At 35.3% G+C, this 16851-nt stretch overlaps 1 protein-coding gene across 3 annotated transcripts in view; it reads right to left on the bottom strand.

Moving 5' to 3' along the window:
- Nucleotides 1-1877: 1877 nt before the first annotated feature.
- Nucleotides 1878-16851, bottom strand: part of LOC142984839 (uncharacterized) — a 64079-nt gene continuing 49105 nt past the window's right edge. For 2 of the 3 annotated variants that reach the window (XM_076132690.1, XM_076132698.1), the window contains exon 4: nt 1878-5254. In XM_076132690.1, the coding sequence (XP_075988805.1) occupies nt 2039-5254 (3216 nt within the window). In that variant the 3' untranslated portion in view covers nt 1878-2038. Of the gene's footprint in view, nt 5255-9271; nt 9415-16851 lie in introns of those variants that run through there. The other variant, XM_076132706.1, reaches the window with a different exon arrangement.

The raw sequence follows: 16851 nt of genomic DNA, 5'->3' as shown, positions 1-16851 counted from the left end.
AGTATGCACGGGAAGAAATGCAGCTGGCACCTTCTATGTACTATGTAGTGATAGAATATAATTATTTTATTGTTAATTATTTTTTAAAAATCACAGTTCCATTAAAATTAATTATTTATTAGTATTAGATATTTACTTATACAATTATATTATCCAAAAAATAATCATTGTGATGAATGTTTGAAAAATATTTATTTTTTAAATTCACCTTTTAAATAGTAGATAATAGCAAAAAATAGTATTTAGCCATCGAATTTGATAGAGGCGAATATCTGGAATTGAATCACTCAGTATCACTAAAATTCTGAGTTACACACCGTTTGTGTACGGCCTGGGTTTTTTTCCCATACATTTTGAGCATTCTCCTTTGTAATTAAATTGCAAGAGTCATTTTCTATTTAAACTTTTGTGCAGTAAGGACTCGCTTCCCTACCTTTTACCGACACTTACTGGGATGGTGTGCTTTGCTTGATTCAACTTTAATTATCAGTTGTCAACCGAAAGCGTATTATAAACAACACTTGACTCTTGTTTCTAGGTTTTTTCAGTAAGATCGTATCTCATTTTGTTTAATTATTTTAGGTACTTACTACTGCTTCTTGGGCTCAGACTTATTGCACTCATATTTTGTTGTCACCTACGAACTTTGATTTAAGTAGGTATCATAATTCACTAGACACTCCAAGAATAACTGTAGGCACGTAAGTAAATGCCTCATTACTATCAATCAGTAGCCAACCAATTAATTAAGCAAATATTGAATTATAATTTGCTACTGAAATTATTTAATTACGTTGTTCCTTCGACTTACTAATGGCTACCTGCTACCATAACGACAATACTATTAGGAAACCCTGCCATTATGCATTGTGAAATTTGGCACCTAATTAATAATTATAGGGCTTAATTAACACCTAAATTTACTATTAGCACTGTAATTAACACCCAATTAATAATTGCACCAAAATAATTACTAGCTTCTGGTTTAATTAGAGTCTACAACAATTACTTAATTAAATATTTGGTGGGGGTAGTTTAATTGATATAAAAAGGGCTTGCAAATAATTATTTGTACATTAACCCATCAGTGTTTGTACAAGTGACATCAAAAATATATCAAAATGGAATTGCATTTGCATTTGTCGGTTGCTTTCCGTGCTTTGGATCGCAAGTGGGGCACGCCTATTGACTTGGAAACTTCGGAGGATCTGTCAACATGTGTACCAGCAGTGATTGAAAGACCGACAACTACGTTTTCTTCGGAAGAGTACTTGAAGGCAAGGAGAAGGCCCTACTCAAGGAATGAAAGGCGGCGAAGGAAGGAGAAAGCCTTGTCTAATGACTCATTTTCATTAGATATTTCGTCTGCAAGAATATCTTCAGTGACGGACCTTGAAGAGTTGTCTGGTTCCAGTGGCTGTTCTAGTTCAGAGACCATCAATTTGTCTGATGACCTGGACAGGCCTTTTTGTGAATATATCGACTGTGGGAACAAGGCAGGAGGTTCCACTGTGACATTGGACTCAGTTCTCGAGAGTGCCAAGAGTCGAAGTGTATTTAAGCATTTGAAAAATACCGCAAAGTCCTACATTGAAAAGACGTGTAAGAGAAGAATTTGTTAAAGAAGCGAATGTTTTGTAATAGGAAAATTATTGTAACATACTCTAATTTAAAGTTATTATTTATTGTGTAAATAAATTTAGCCTAAATATTTATGATGTAATTTAATTATTTATAGAAATAATAATACTGCCAAATACATTTTGAAAAATTATACCTACAGTCTTTGATTATTATGTCATTACCTCCTTTAATGTAAGTTCTACGTAGATCTATTTATTTATTTTAGATGATATGGTTCAAATAAAACATCAAAATAAATGTTAAATATTTTATAACTGCAAAATAACTAGGTATAATTATAATATTTACAACAATATAAATACATTAGTACATAGTATTACGGCGGCAAGTTCATTTTTACAATAAATAGATTTAAGCATTTCATTAAAAATATAACACATAACTAACAATAATTTTAAACATAAGGTTCGAAATATTTAATAGCAGTCGTCATAGGCTTTTCGTTGATTTTGTTCGTTGCAATAGGATTTTTCACACGCATTTTGATATCCTTAGGCTTTAGCACACTCTTGTGGTTGGCGCTCGGAGGCCTCAGGCCCAGGTAATTCTTACTCGGTGTGAAGATAGACTTAGAGCTAAGACCAGATGTTTCGAGGAAGAAATCAAAAGATCCTTTTGTTTTAGGCGCGTTGATCTCCGCGTTGTGCAGCACCATGCGCGGCTCGCACTTGACAGTGTTGTAAGACCCACTGTTGCTCCCCGACGAGTTGCTAGACTCTATGTCGGAGTTCCTCACGGATTCAGTCTCTAAATTCTCTATATTAGAAAGGAGATCAGGCTTATTAGACAACTTAGCATTCTTCGACGAACCCTTGTTCAAGGTGTTGTCGTTATTATCAAGAAAATTATCAGTATTTCCATTGTCATCCTTGTTAGTGTTATTATTATGCTGTTTTTCTTTATCAGGTACATTGGTAAGATGTTCGGTTACGACATCTGACATGGAACCGTCACTGCTACCGGAGCTGATGCGGTATTCCTCTGCAACGATGCTGCCGAGTTCATCGTCTATCTTAAACTCTTCAAAGTTCTGCGACAAATCGAATTTGTCTATGTCGTCGAAGTATTCCGCTTTATGCATTTCTGCATTGTTAATTTGATTCTTCTCGGGTACGTGGTTGAACTGGTTGTCCAGTTCGGTCAGATTGATTTGCTTGCTGCCCCCTTTGCCACCTTTGTTGATCTCAGATAGTATGGAAGACACAGTGTTGCCCATTTGAATCGAAGCACGAGGGTCCAATTTCGGTTGCAGGGGATGTATGACAAAGCTAGTCAAGTAACTTTCAGTAGTTTGCTGGAAGGAGCGGTTTTGTTCGTCGTTCGTTTTATCATCTTCGTCGGGAATGATAATCTCGGTGACTTGAGGAAGTTTGGGAATGTCTTTATCGCTAATCTTGTTCTGGATCCTTGGCAAAGACACTACCTTGGCGACGCTGTTTCGTTGGCTGACAGCGTGCACCGGGTATTGCTCGTTGTGTATCTCGACCGTTGGCTGAGTGAGTAGCAACTCCCTCTTTCCGTTGCTGACTACTGGAACATTTATCTCTGAAATGGAGCAGTAGTCCGGCTCAATATTGTTAACAGTTGCTACTTGTCCCACTTTTCTCGTCTTAACGTCTGCAACCCGTTGGTTAGCCGCAACGGCTTCAGAGTCTAATTGTTCTGTCAGTTGTTTGACAGTATTTTCAGCTTTCCATTTAGCAGAAAGGTTCTTTGGCTTAGGCGGCAGTGCGGGGGGAGTTCGTGGCACTTTTCTCTTATTGAATATCTTCATCGACCCGAGATCGTTATCAATTTTTCTTTCAACGACATTGTTGACATTGTTCATGTTACGATTTTCTATGTTAGCAGCGATATTTTTCACTATAGAGCCTCTTATTTTGGGGATGTTTGGTTTATCATTGGATTGCGCCGTCCGCGGCAATGGCACGGGTTTGGAATCATTCGATTTCGTGATAATAGGTTCATATTCATTGCTGTACAAGCTTTGTATCTCGTACTGGAAACCTTGAGCTGTGTTGGGCACTTCATAGCTATGTTCAGAAGCGGTTTCCAAACTAAACTTGACAATCTTATTTGCTCTTTTATCCGATCTAGGTAAAGTGTTGCTAGTTCTTACTTTCTCGTCATACGAGATGCTGTTAAGTGTAGAGAACTGCACACGTTTGGCCGATGTCTTCGGACTGGGCGCTTCACTAGACTTAGAATTGTCATTGCTGCTGTCGTCCAATGAATTTTGAAGCAGAATTTGATTGACGCACTCCAACACTGGATTGTTTTTATAAATTTCATTGCTGGGGTTCTCATCTGCGTCGCTGGTACTGGCGTACCAATTCTCATTCACCTCAGCATGAGCAGCTTGTTTGTTCAAGCTTGATTCAATATTATTATTTTTGTCATCAAACCTTGCGCTGAATATCTCATTATTGTTCATTATATTATTGCACAACACATCGTTCTTAGCGGCTACAACCTCTACATCACACATGCCTGACAAAAGATCATCCGTCGATTTCGACTTATTAGTTAAGGATCTTTGTTCCAAACAATCTCCTTCTTGCTCAGGATCGCTAACATTACAATACCAAGGCTTTTCATTGCTCTCTTCATTGAGAACGTTGTTCAAGAAAAGTTGTCTGTTAGCTTTTATTTCATCGGATGCTTGCCTCTTGATTCCATGCACTCTCTCCATTTTTGTAGAATATGTTTTATCAGAATCACTGGCAGTGTTTTCTAACTCTTTCTTAGCAGCTTCACCGATGAGCTGGTCGATTTTCAAGGAAGCCCTTCTAATGTCGTTTGCGATTTGACTCGCAGTGATATCATTGTCGTCATGATTCACCTGGTAGCTCATACCGATGCACTCTTCAGCACTGCTGCTATTGTTCGCTTGGTTATTGTAACCTTTCGGTGTGGTCTCTGTATACTTATTGTTATTTTTTCTTCCTGAGTATTTTCTCGACCTTCTAAAGACGTCTCGTCTAACGAATGCTTGTTTATTTTTGATAAAAGTACCCTTGCCACCGACACTGGCGTTGTTCCCTTCTTCACTGGAACTAGTGTTGCCGTACACTATGTCACTCTTCGGCAACTGGTACTGGAAGCTTTTACTTAATCTAGTATTTTTTTGGAATACCGGTGGTGAATTTCTTTCACGATAACTACAGCTCCGAACGAAGGTATTTTGAAACCTTGAGTCTGTACTTTCTAAACTTTGAAATTCTGGGTCCGTTTCTATGTTGGTCTGTTCGCTTGTGAACCCGAGCAGTTGCTGGCAATTGCTGCAATAGGATTTTCGGGCTTTTAGTTTGGCTATTTCTTCTTGTTGTGATTTGATGATTTTTTCCTTTTGTTGAAGAGCAACGTGAATTTGCTTTTGCTCTCTGGTCAAGCGGGACTCTAGTAATACAAGGGAGCGTAGTACTAGGGCCAGCTGATCTTGTCTGAGCCTCCTCTCCTGGGCGGATTTCTTGTCGCGTGCGGCGAGCGCCTGCCCGGCCTCGACGAGTTGATGTCTCTGTTTCAACACCGACTCGGACTGCTGCTGCAGCGCGTTCCTCACCGCGTCCAACTCTCGCCTCAACTCCATCGCTTCTGAGCTGCTATCCATCTGAAAGGAGAAAGAAATATGCGTTAGTAACAATCTAGTCGTAACATACTGCAATAATACCGACATTTAACTTCATAAAAGGTTTGTACAGTCTGTTTAAAAGATCATTCCGATAGCGGTGAAATGTCAAGTACGATTGATACACGATTCCTAATAGAGCTTGAAGAAATTAATGTCGTCAATGACGGTGCGTCTTTGATCGGCGCATAAACATTCCTAATGATCGTTATCTCTGGCTGTAACACTGTAAGACTGCAACGCTAGGAGCAAAGTCCACGACGTAGTACAACGAGGTCAGTGGTCAAGAAACGTAGTTGCGTACAAAAATTATTAAATGCGGAATATTTCATATTGTCGTCTATGTTAATTGTGAATTTTAACGGTCGTTCAGAGTAGGCTGTCGATTACCACTTATAATGAGTCAGAACAAGGTTCATAATTGATTAACGAGTATATGTGCCTATATTCTCCGAGCCGATAAGAAAAAAATCAGAGCGTCTCGTGAGCTTATCTCAGCTTCAGCGTAGATAAGGCAGAATAATGTTTTTGATGTTGTTATCACTCGCTTCCTCGTTTTTCTAGAGATTGATAAGTAAACGTGCTAAAACTGAGGCCATGAGTCAGGGACATATTCATACAACGTGTCCCAAAACTCAACGTCAAAACGAAAACCTGAGCTAGGCCAAGTTGTGTCGGCTCTCAAAATGTATTTAAAAAAAAACTACCTCATGTAGTTTTAAAATGACAACTATTTTTGTAAAATTGGCACCCTCGATGAGTTCACGTCTACTGTGGCTACAAATGACTTCTTTTCTAGTTCTTTTTTTATGTGGAATATGCCTAAGTAACGCTACTACAAACTTCAATTCAGAATAATTTTGAGAAAGTTTTATGACGAACTAATAATAAGTTAAATACCGACTATCTTAAGATTTTTATTGTTTTCTCGTCGTCTATGAAATAGTTTAGTAAGTGTAATACCATTTTCGAAAGCCCATTTAAGGCGCCAGCTTTTAAAGGTACATGCCGAAAAAGCGTAGTACAATTATTTTTCAGGACAGACTGTCAAAGTTGAGTGATGAAATATTTTCAAGGCATAATTCGCCATAAAAGGGATATTTTCAGAAATTCCAATGAAGGTGTGTGCAAATAATGAATTGAAGTTTGTAGTAGCGTTACTTAGGCACACTCCACATAAAAAAAGAACTAGATAAGAAGTCATTTGTAGCCCCAGTAGACGTGAGCTCATCGAGGGTGCCAATTTTACAAAAATGATTGTCATTTTAAAACTACATGAGATAGATTTTTTTTAAATACATTTTGAGAGCCGACACAACTTGGCCTAGCTCAGGTTTTCGTTTTGACGTTGAGTTTTGGGACACGTTGTATATCTAACTTGAATCATTTGATGTTTTTTATTGGTCCAAATGTCGGATGATAGCGGATAATTTTATTTTTAAGTATATTTTATCTGCCTAACGCAGAGTTCACATACTAAGCATGTTATAAAAGTCGGAGCTGCTATTGAAAATATTCCAAATTGATAAAAAAAGTCACATTTCATTTTGCTTAACAAAAGTCCACATGAACCGTTCTTTAGACCCAAGAACCAATCCCGTGATCCAATTTCGATCAAATTAAAGTCTTAATACAGGATTCAGTCTTAATTAAGACAATTTTGCACGATATTTTTCTCATAAAATAATGTGCAAAAATGTTCTAAAGAGTTAAGAAATCAGGTATTTTAATATGGACTTTGATTTGTTAGTTGACTTTGACCGTTACACTAATTGTTTACGTTATGTATTTTACCTACTGCTGGTCCAGTCAGCTGTTTTGTTGAAACTAAGCAGAATGTCGTATTCACATGTATCGCAATTTTATTATTACCTATACGTCATATTTTCCTTCACGTTTTATTGAATATTAATCTATTAATTGAGGTCAAAGGTAATCGGTTCATCGTACAAATTACCCATGTAAATACGTCGGAAAAGTCACAGTGAAGAGTAAATTGCGAATGTATTTTAAACAACTTTAAATAGGAGGAGGTTTTCAATCGTATTTTTTATGTCTCTCGATGTTTTGATCAGCATTCTTTTACTAGGAAGCAGTTAAAAATGAAAAGTAAAAAAAAATGCATTTTAATGCTTTTAAAGACGCACAATTAGCAGGTATTTTATCAAAACTTATCCATAGAGGATAGTTCGACCGTTTTTTCAATCCGTATTAACTTAAATATGTATTACGCTCATGAAATGTGTTATTATATTTACCTTTATTATGCTTAGTTACTGAAGTCGTGGTTTTAGGTTGACTGATTGTTCCGTATTACTTAAAACAGCTTAATAACATCGCTATTTAAACTTACAGGAAAATAAACATATTGTATTGTACCTCTTATATTATACTAGCTATAACTTGCGACTCCGTTCGCGTGGACTACAATAATATAGCTTTTTACCCGTACAGTTCGCATTACAATGGTATTTTCGGGAAACAAAACTATCCTATGCCCTTCGGGTCTCAAACTTTGTTTGGTTATAATTTTATTTATATAATATGTTCAGTAGTTTAAGCGGGAAAGCGTAGACCTAGACAGACGGACTGAGTTACTTTTGTATTAATAATATTTTGTATGCATATGGATATGACTAATAATTTCCAATAAATTATGTTCTTCCCGATTCAAGTTATTCTACCTCTAAATTAGGCGAATAAAATTAACGTCAAACTAATTCTATGAAACTGAGTCAATTGAGTATTATTCCAGTCGTATTGTGTGATCATTTGAACTTGAAAATAACTTCATTTACATAGATATGCATGTTTATTACTTTTGTAATTAATGAACGTAAACCGAGTAGAGTCAAATTGCTGAAACCATTTCAACCATTCATTGATAAAATGAATTAGTTTTGTATCTATGACATTATATATGTCTATAATATTTATTTCACCACTTTATTGCTCCATGGCTGATATTTTAAGAGAGTGAAAAAAAAACGCCGTGAGACTTTACTTATTTTCTGATCTTGTTCTTCTTATCGTATGGTTAGTGGTCAACCCAGTCGTTTTAATACTGTATGTATTTTTTATACGGTTCTCAATATAAGAAGTTTATAATGGACATGAAAGTCAATTGTCCCATGTCCTTAACTCAGTTTCAGATAAATGCTAAAAGGTAATCAAAATTAACACAACCATATTGTCAACAGTTTCAATGTTCAAACTATCCAGTACTAAAGATGAGTAATCATTATCCGTCAGTTAAACCAGCATAACGATGTTTGGGATGTACCACTAAACACTATATTATAGCGCGATCCATGTACCGTTTGACATAAGATACATTACATCCCTTCACAAGCATTTGAGCACATAAACTACAGTTATATTAACTAGGAAACAACTAGTTAAATAACTAGTTAAATACCGTTTATAAAAGCACGCTTAGAGCTGAATATGTTAGTTATTGCTGGAGGATGCGGGAATTATATCTATCCTGCCATCTGCTTCAGATCAATCTTCAGATAAAGATCGTCATTTTGAAAATGAGTGGGTAATTATATAATCTACCTGTACTATATTAAAACGGATTAAATAACGGTGGTTGTCATATTTTGCGTTACTGTAAAACGGGTAATCCAATTGAGATGCGTTGCAAAGCCTAGTTTTATTTACCCTGTAACTAACTAAATATTTATTTATTTAGAACTTCTACTGAATGCCAGAGTCATTTTCTCCCAGTGTGCTTTGAGATGATGCAAAGCTTAAATAAAGAAAGGTATAGAAGAGAGAATAGCGAGTAAGTTTAGAAAGGGTGGCTAGCTAATAATAAGATTGAAAAAATATGAAACTAATATTAAATCGATGAAATGCATCAATATTTATTTGAGGTATTTGACAATACAAAGATTTTTTTCCTCAAGTTACAAATCGATGAGAAGGGAAATTCCCAAAAAATCACGGTAATTTTAAATCCCAGAATAAAGCTTCAATATTTTTTATTCTAACCTTCGTAGTCTTGGTAGCACCGAAAGGCGATAAGTTTGCTTTCTTCCCCGCTTCCACCATAATTGGAAACACTTGTAAAACCACAGAATAAAACCACGTTTGACGTCCGTCGCCCACACCAATCAAGTCTTAACTAATCAATTAATAAGATTGTTCAAAACAAATATTCAAGTGCATCGTTGCACAACATCGTCGTCATTTGACGCAATATGAGAAGTAGAAATATAAACACTAAATTGCCTATTAGGCTTTATTGAAGGGACAAAGGTGAAATACGATTTGAAATAATAATTACGCCTAACACCATGTTTTACAAGTAAGTATCTATTTATTCACATGACCTCGTAAATGTACTTATGAAAGTGACTAGGGGATAATGCCTGAATGATTTTCTTTGTCTCTTCATTTTATTAATGGGAAAGTTCGCGATAAGGTGATTAGAGGGTGCGCTCAGGTTCCAAAGACGATCACGTTTGGTATGAGGTGGAGGGAAAAGCTAGATAGCTTAGCTTCTAAATTTTATTATGCTATAGGCATATATCGACTATAGAGACAAAAAATTGCAATTTTACATAACGATTGCAAATACTGTTATATTGAGCCTCGTGCCGTAAGTTTTTGGGTTAATTAAATGATAACGACGACGTCTAAATTTGACCTAATTTGAATCAATGATTTGATTTTGATATTCATTTATACATCAAATAAAATCATTTATACATCTTCGTAGTGTTTTGTATTTCCATTGTGTTATAAGATGAACAATGGACTAAAATGGCAAAAGATCATAGGGAGGTTTTTGCTCAGCATTGGGATAACGCGGGCTAGCAATAACAGTAGTCGTTATTGCTGTTTATTTCTCTGCCCTTAAGAGGTTAACCAATCTTTTCATAAAATTGTTATTTGTTTGTTCAACGTGTTGTTGAGGTATTTGACACTGATAACAAGCGCGGTGTTTATATTTACGTAGTTAACACACGTGTCTTGTAAGTAACGGCTATGATAAGTGTCGATAAACCGATAAGGTTACTTGTTTGTGTTTAAGTAAATAGTTACTGCAGTCAACTGTTTGTTTAGTCCTAGTTGGTTTTATAAAAAAATCCATACCATTTTTTGCCATCGTCCCTTTTTTTTCTAAAAATAGCATGCTGGATTTGTTTTTTTTTAAACCGTTTTACTTTGGGCTGAAGGAGTAAGCAGGTCTTGGGGTAAATAAATATGCCGATTTCGGTTTTCGGAATGCTATTCAAATTGTATGACAGAAAAGTCTGATAAGATATTATTATCAAGGGTAGTAAAGACTTTAGCCGGTGCTGTTAGACACTACACACAATCCTTCTCATACGGAAGAGACATGGGAGGTTCTGATTAGATTCAACTATTCAAAGTGTAACCCTACCCTCATTGCGGGAGGTGTGATCAATGAGTTAGCAACGGGCTAAATATATTCATTAATAACATAAATCTTCCCGGGAATGTGGTCTAGCGACATGTTTGACTGTCTAGTCGCTCAAGCACCTACATCCTGCGTCGCTTTGCATATCTATGCAGTGTCTATGGTGTTGCATAACTACGACTAATAGAGAATGGCTAATTACTAATTTAATATGTAGCGTTCGCCTTGAACGTCGGAAGTCACGGTCATTGACTCCCGATACAATATCGTAAGGAAGTTTGGACGTGATGATGATAAATCATGTGCTTGCGATTTGTAGGTTTGAAGGCCTTTGAAAATTGGAAGCCAAAAGTCGAAGCCTAGTGACACAGTTGAGTCATGTGGCTAGTAGTCTAGCCTGTTTGGAATTCAGGATAGGTCTATCAATGAGATTCTATCGCAAAATGAAAATGCATTTTTAAGGAAGATTTATTTAAATTTTATAAGTAATATTTTATGGTGACGTTTAGAATATACCTATTAGTAAAACGAACTGTGAAATTTCAGATATCTTTAACTTTTTGGCCACCATCATCCAAAATAAGTAGGAAAGAAACAACTGAATAGGTACCTCGTACAACGATACATTTTCACATTCCTATCGCATACAAAAAACTTGATCACACAGACACCCACGTAAACGAAATCACAAGTCAAAAAACCATCTTATTTAAAAGTAAAACAAAATTGTGAACATTCCTATGTCAATTATACATGAGCCTACGCTTGTGAAACGTCGGGAAATCGAAAGTGGTCGCCAAGCATCTATTGTAGTCGAAGAATTTATTAGTGTAATGGAGAACGGGTTAGTTTGAACCCAAACGTGCCTACTTACCCACTTCTGAAGTGGCTACTTGTGAGTAGAAACTGCTGTGGAAACTTTTGATATGAGAGGTTGATGAGGCTTTGATTTGTAAGGTTTCCTACCAGTAGTTGATAAGTAGCAATTGATGTTGTCGAATTTTGAAACGGTCAGGACGTGATTTGACATTGAGACTGTTAAACAATAACTTGTTCTAGTAATAGCTGAAATAATTTCTAAAATTGTGTAGGACAAAGGACTCATTCAAGATGATAATCTTGAACTAACTTAAAGACTGTAAAAGAGTTAATTTGTTCTAAAAACCTACTAAAAATAGCTTTAAATGTTCCATAAATTGGGATTAAAAGTATCTATACTAATATAATAAAGCTGAAGAGTTTGTTTGTTTGTTTGATTGTTTGTTTGTTTGTTTGTTTGAACGCGCTAATCTCAGGAACTACTGGTCCGATTTGAAAAATTCTTTCAGTGTTAGATAGCCCATTTATCGAGGAAGGCTATAGGCTATATATCATCACGCTACGGTCACTAGGAGCGGAGTAGCAACGAAAAATGTTACAAAAACGGGGAAAATTTTGACCCATTCTCTTAGGTGACGCAAGCGAAGTTGCGCGGGTCAGCTAGTCTATTATAACAAGATGCATTAAAACACGAACATATTGCATTAGTAACACGATATGCAGCGTAAACAGACACCCTGAGACGTGACTAACGTCGTGAATTATTCAAGCAGATCTTAGAAATAGAACCGAGACGAGTTTTTCATAAATCCCATATAAAATATAGCTCAGTTCCGTGTCTACGTCTACCGGTACACGCTTAAAACAGTGTCATATAGAAGTAACGGATTTACAGGGCTCACATGGAACAAAGAACATTGAACTCTAAGGTAAGTCGATAAGGTTTATTTTTGTTTTTGAAGGTTGTTGTCGTGAAGTCAATTCTCCCCGTTAAGTTGTAAGTAAAATGTTATGGCATTAATTTGTTGTGGAAAAGCGCGTGTCTCGCCAGGGTCAGATCACTGACCGGTATTTTGGTAAAACAGGTAAATGACGACAATCATTTGCTTTTACTCGTTGGTTTCGTGGTCGAAAATGCGCTTAATGATGTCGAGGTTCCGGGTTTGATTCATAAAGTACTTTGGGGTTTTCTATCAGAAATACAGAAGTTGACACTGCGGTTAATGGATTTTCCTGATAGACAGTCATAGCACTCCAAACGTGGAGGTAAGGCTTGCTTCACACATAATCGGTTCGGCTACAATTGGCCTAGCCGGGCAAAACCGTATATGTGTAGATGAATCCGATCAAGTCGGTTTTGTTATTTAATAAATGAAGGAACGTGCCGAACCGAATAAGTGTGTCTGCAAGTCTAACACACTTATATTCAAGTAACTATAAAATCATTTACAAACAATATCAAGCTATAAATCTTAAATCATCAATAGACTTGCATAACTTGAGGTTAACAGGAACATAGTAATCGTAAAAACGAAATAATGACCATCAAAAAATATAGGTAATATGCTTTTATGCTGACTCCTCAAATGTGAAGGTCGAAGCTTAAATCTATATGAATAAAGTAATATAGTAATACATAACTGGTTTCTTAGACAGTTTGTAGTGTGAAATCTGATAATGCATCCGCGTTCGTCACACTTATTGTTTAATATTATGTAGGCCTTCAAGGCTTTGTTGTGGTTGACTACATTTTATGTAATTAACTATGCTGTCTTGTTTTGCTGAGTTTAGAATTTTTAATGTCTTAGTGTAAGTCGTTTAAAATCTAAAATGTGTTGAAGCATCTCTTATAGGTAAAGACTTGCTAATGTGAGATGTGTGTACCTATCTAGATTAATTCTTAATTCTGGTTGCTAAAGAGAAGATCTAAGTGAAGTAGAAGGTATTACCTTTCATAAGAATATTAAGAAACATGAGAAAGGTTGTTTTGCTGATTCCATACGAAGATTGAAGGTACCAAAGTATGATAATATATCAATAGGCTTGCCCCTTAATACAGTCTACATGTGACTAAAATGTTAATGGCGAAATGCGGGTGCATTTCATACACCTCTATCTACACCTTCGGGTATAATGGTACGTGATATTGTGTATGTATGTAAGAAATAAGTGAAAAGGCCAATAAACAAATAAATACAAATCTCTATGCCGTGTTTATATTTTTTATTGCTACGATTATGTTAATCTTTCACGATTTAAAAAACTTAAGAATATTGTTTACGGGGTCGTTATGAATCGTCTCGTTTGTCTATTGTTCGGTTTCCGTGTCAGACGGTTGTTTGACTTTTGACACTGCAATTTGTTTTTAATAAATTGGCCAATCGTTATTTTTGTGGTTTAGGTCAATTTCTGGTTTAGAAGGAAGAGATTTGAAGTAAAATATGATGTTAATGATTGTGATTGATTTTGAAATAATGAAGCCAATCTGAAGGTTTGAAATTGATGATACTTTGATTGTTGCTTTTGTAGGTAAGGAGTGGATCTATAATCTTTTAGAAATTAAGCCAATGGTCGTAGTGTTTGTGAATTTCTTAACAATTACATTATATTTGCATAAGTGTTGAGAATTTTTATTCGGAATTTTAAACACGTGTTCCGCCGAAGTAATTTAGGTCAAACGCCAAATGTGTGTTTACCGTACATTCAAATACCTTATTTTGGAAACGGACAAAAAATGTAACAAAGGGAATATTGGAATAAGTACAATGTTAAAAATAATCACTTTTTCGAAGGGTTGCACAAGGATGCATTTTGGGGCCTATATTGTGAATGGCAAATCATATAAAACGAAACAGTAGGAATAAAGCAGTAACAAAGGGCATACTGAACAGTTTTCAAGGTGAACCAGTTTGGTGAAACAATACGTTTACGACTGCTCCATAAGTCTTGATATGTAAGTATGACGTCATCACTTGCTTACCATTTTGAGAAAATTGACGCGTATTACACTACTATTTGAATGTCGTAAGGATTTTATATCCATTGTGTCTTAAAAGTAACCGATTACTTGAACATATATGGATAATTTGTTTCACAGAATCATCGGAAATCGATAATTGCTAACATAAAATCTTCCTCAAAATGAATCAGTTTTCCTTTACTATTTTACCTCAAAATAAATCAGTTCGCCTTCGCTTTATCAAGATCAAGATTTATTCAGACTAATTGAAAACCAAATCACGTAGTATTGGAAACATCTGATTCCGGTCAAGCAATAGTTTAAGACCACCCTTTAGATAAAAAATTACCACAACCTTAAGAGAGTGGCACCCTTTGACAAACAGAAAATGTACATCATTATCTTACATGATAATGAAACACGAAAAGTGCTGACAAATACCACTAGCTTGTAAAGTTATGGAGAAACCCTTTTACAAAAAATTCTCTCTAACTCTTCATAAAAAGCTTTACATGAAAGTCCCACAAAATAATCAAGAAGCAATAGAAATGAAATGCAAAGTGAATTGACATAAATATAGCAGTGACCGAGAACTGTAGCCGCGTGTGTCTGCATCAATAAAGAAGTATTGTGCATATTGATAAAGGGCCATGTTAGTGGGACGAGAAAGCGGAAAGGAATAACGTTCTCAGATAATATTCAATAGAACTTTCCAACGAAACATTAAGATTGATGTGGCCGATTTTAGGTGAAACATTATGAAGAAACCGAGGTAGTTAACTTTATAAGAAGCTTTGTTAAATTGACAATACTGATGACAAGCTTATTTCGAAAACGGATGCGCATCAGTTTATAAAATAAGCCGATTTAATACAGCTTATGATGACAAATATACAGACACATGGATAGTACATTATCTATACTATATATACTATAATAATATTATAAAGCTGAAGAGTTTGTTTGTTTGTTTGTATGTTTGTTTGTTTGTTTGCTTGAACGCGCTAATCTCAGGAACTACTGGTCCGATTTGAAAAATTCTTTCAGTGTTAGATAACCCATTTATCGAGGAAGATTATAGGCTATATATTGTCACGCTACGACCCATAGGAGCCGAGTACCATTGAAAAATGTAACAAAAACGGGTAAAATGTTGACTTATTCTCTCTTATGTGACGCAAGCGAAGTTGCGCGGGTCAGCTAGTAATTAATGTGTATAAAGCAAAGTATATCATAGACATTATAATATTGTGCCTCAAGTCATAATAAGTGGCAAAATTTGAAAATAATCTGATCTCGATGCCTGAAGAATGGCACAACTGAAAAAAAATCGATAAACGATAAACCTAAGTCTGTACCTATAATTTTTGCATACCTTTGGGTTAAATATGACTGAACACTGTTGAATAAGTTACACCTGAAACATATTTTGTACCAATATTTGCAAAATAGTTACTAAGACAATATATCTCAATGTATGCTAAACTATTAAACGTAAGTAGTACTAAAGAATGCTGCCAATCCTACCTAGAAATTCTAATTTCTAATAATAAAATAAGTAGGAAGCTATCGACTGACGTTTAGCACCGCTGCAAATGAAATACTAGCATTAAACTATTAACTGGATACTATAACATTTCTTAAGTATTCCATAGCTTTAAATAGACATTCAGGTTTTAGAACAATTTCCTATTTGAAAGCATAATTTTACACTTCTAACATTCTTGCAGTATAATCTGCCCCTTTCTACAAAATATTTTCGATATCAATTTTTATTAATGTCGGTTTTTGAAACCTATTTACGTATGCTATATTTATTGTAACCGGTTTTTATCTTTCCATACCTTTTTTATCAAATGTAATTTCAAAAGTACTCAAAGAAAACTTAAAATCTAATTAGTAATCATGGTCTAAAATAGTTATAGTAAATATAGATAGGGCGAATTCATTATACGGCAATTCCTCAGTAATTTTAAGAAACTGTTGCATTCTGACTGATGCGTGTCAAGAAATGATAAACAGTATCAAGTTAGAAAACTCAAATTTCTGTTAACGTCTGCAATAAGCTATTGCAATTTAGCAGTTTTATATTTCTGTTATAATAAGTGAATTTCATAATACAACAAGCATCGCAAATAAACAATTTCGGTCTAATATTACACACGACGTTGAATTAAACATTATCTAACGTTACACAAGATATTTTACGAAAATTATTTCTCAACGTTTTTACACAACTGGCAATGTCGTGACTTTTGACCGATCGCATTGTTTTCACTGACCGACTAAGTCAACACGGGACTTTCACCGACTTAAGCCTTTATTACAGTAATCTTCTTTGATGAGTAGATGTTACATCACAATAGTTTGACAGAAACTAATTGCTAAAGTTTGTTTTTATTTTTA

Source organism: Anticarsia gemmatalis, chromosome 2, assembly GCF_050436995.1.
Source record: "Anticarsia gemmatalis isolate Benzon Research Colony breed Stoneville strain chromosome 2, ilAntGemm2 primary, whole genome shotgun sequence".
Lineage (NCBI taxonomy): Eukaryota > Metazoa > Arthropoda > Insecta > Lepidoptera > Erebidae > Anticarsia > Anticarsia gemmatalis.
Note: the sequence above shows the minus strand (reverse complement) of the source record. Positions and strands in the feature narration are given on the sequence as shown.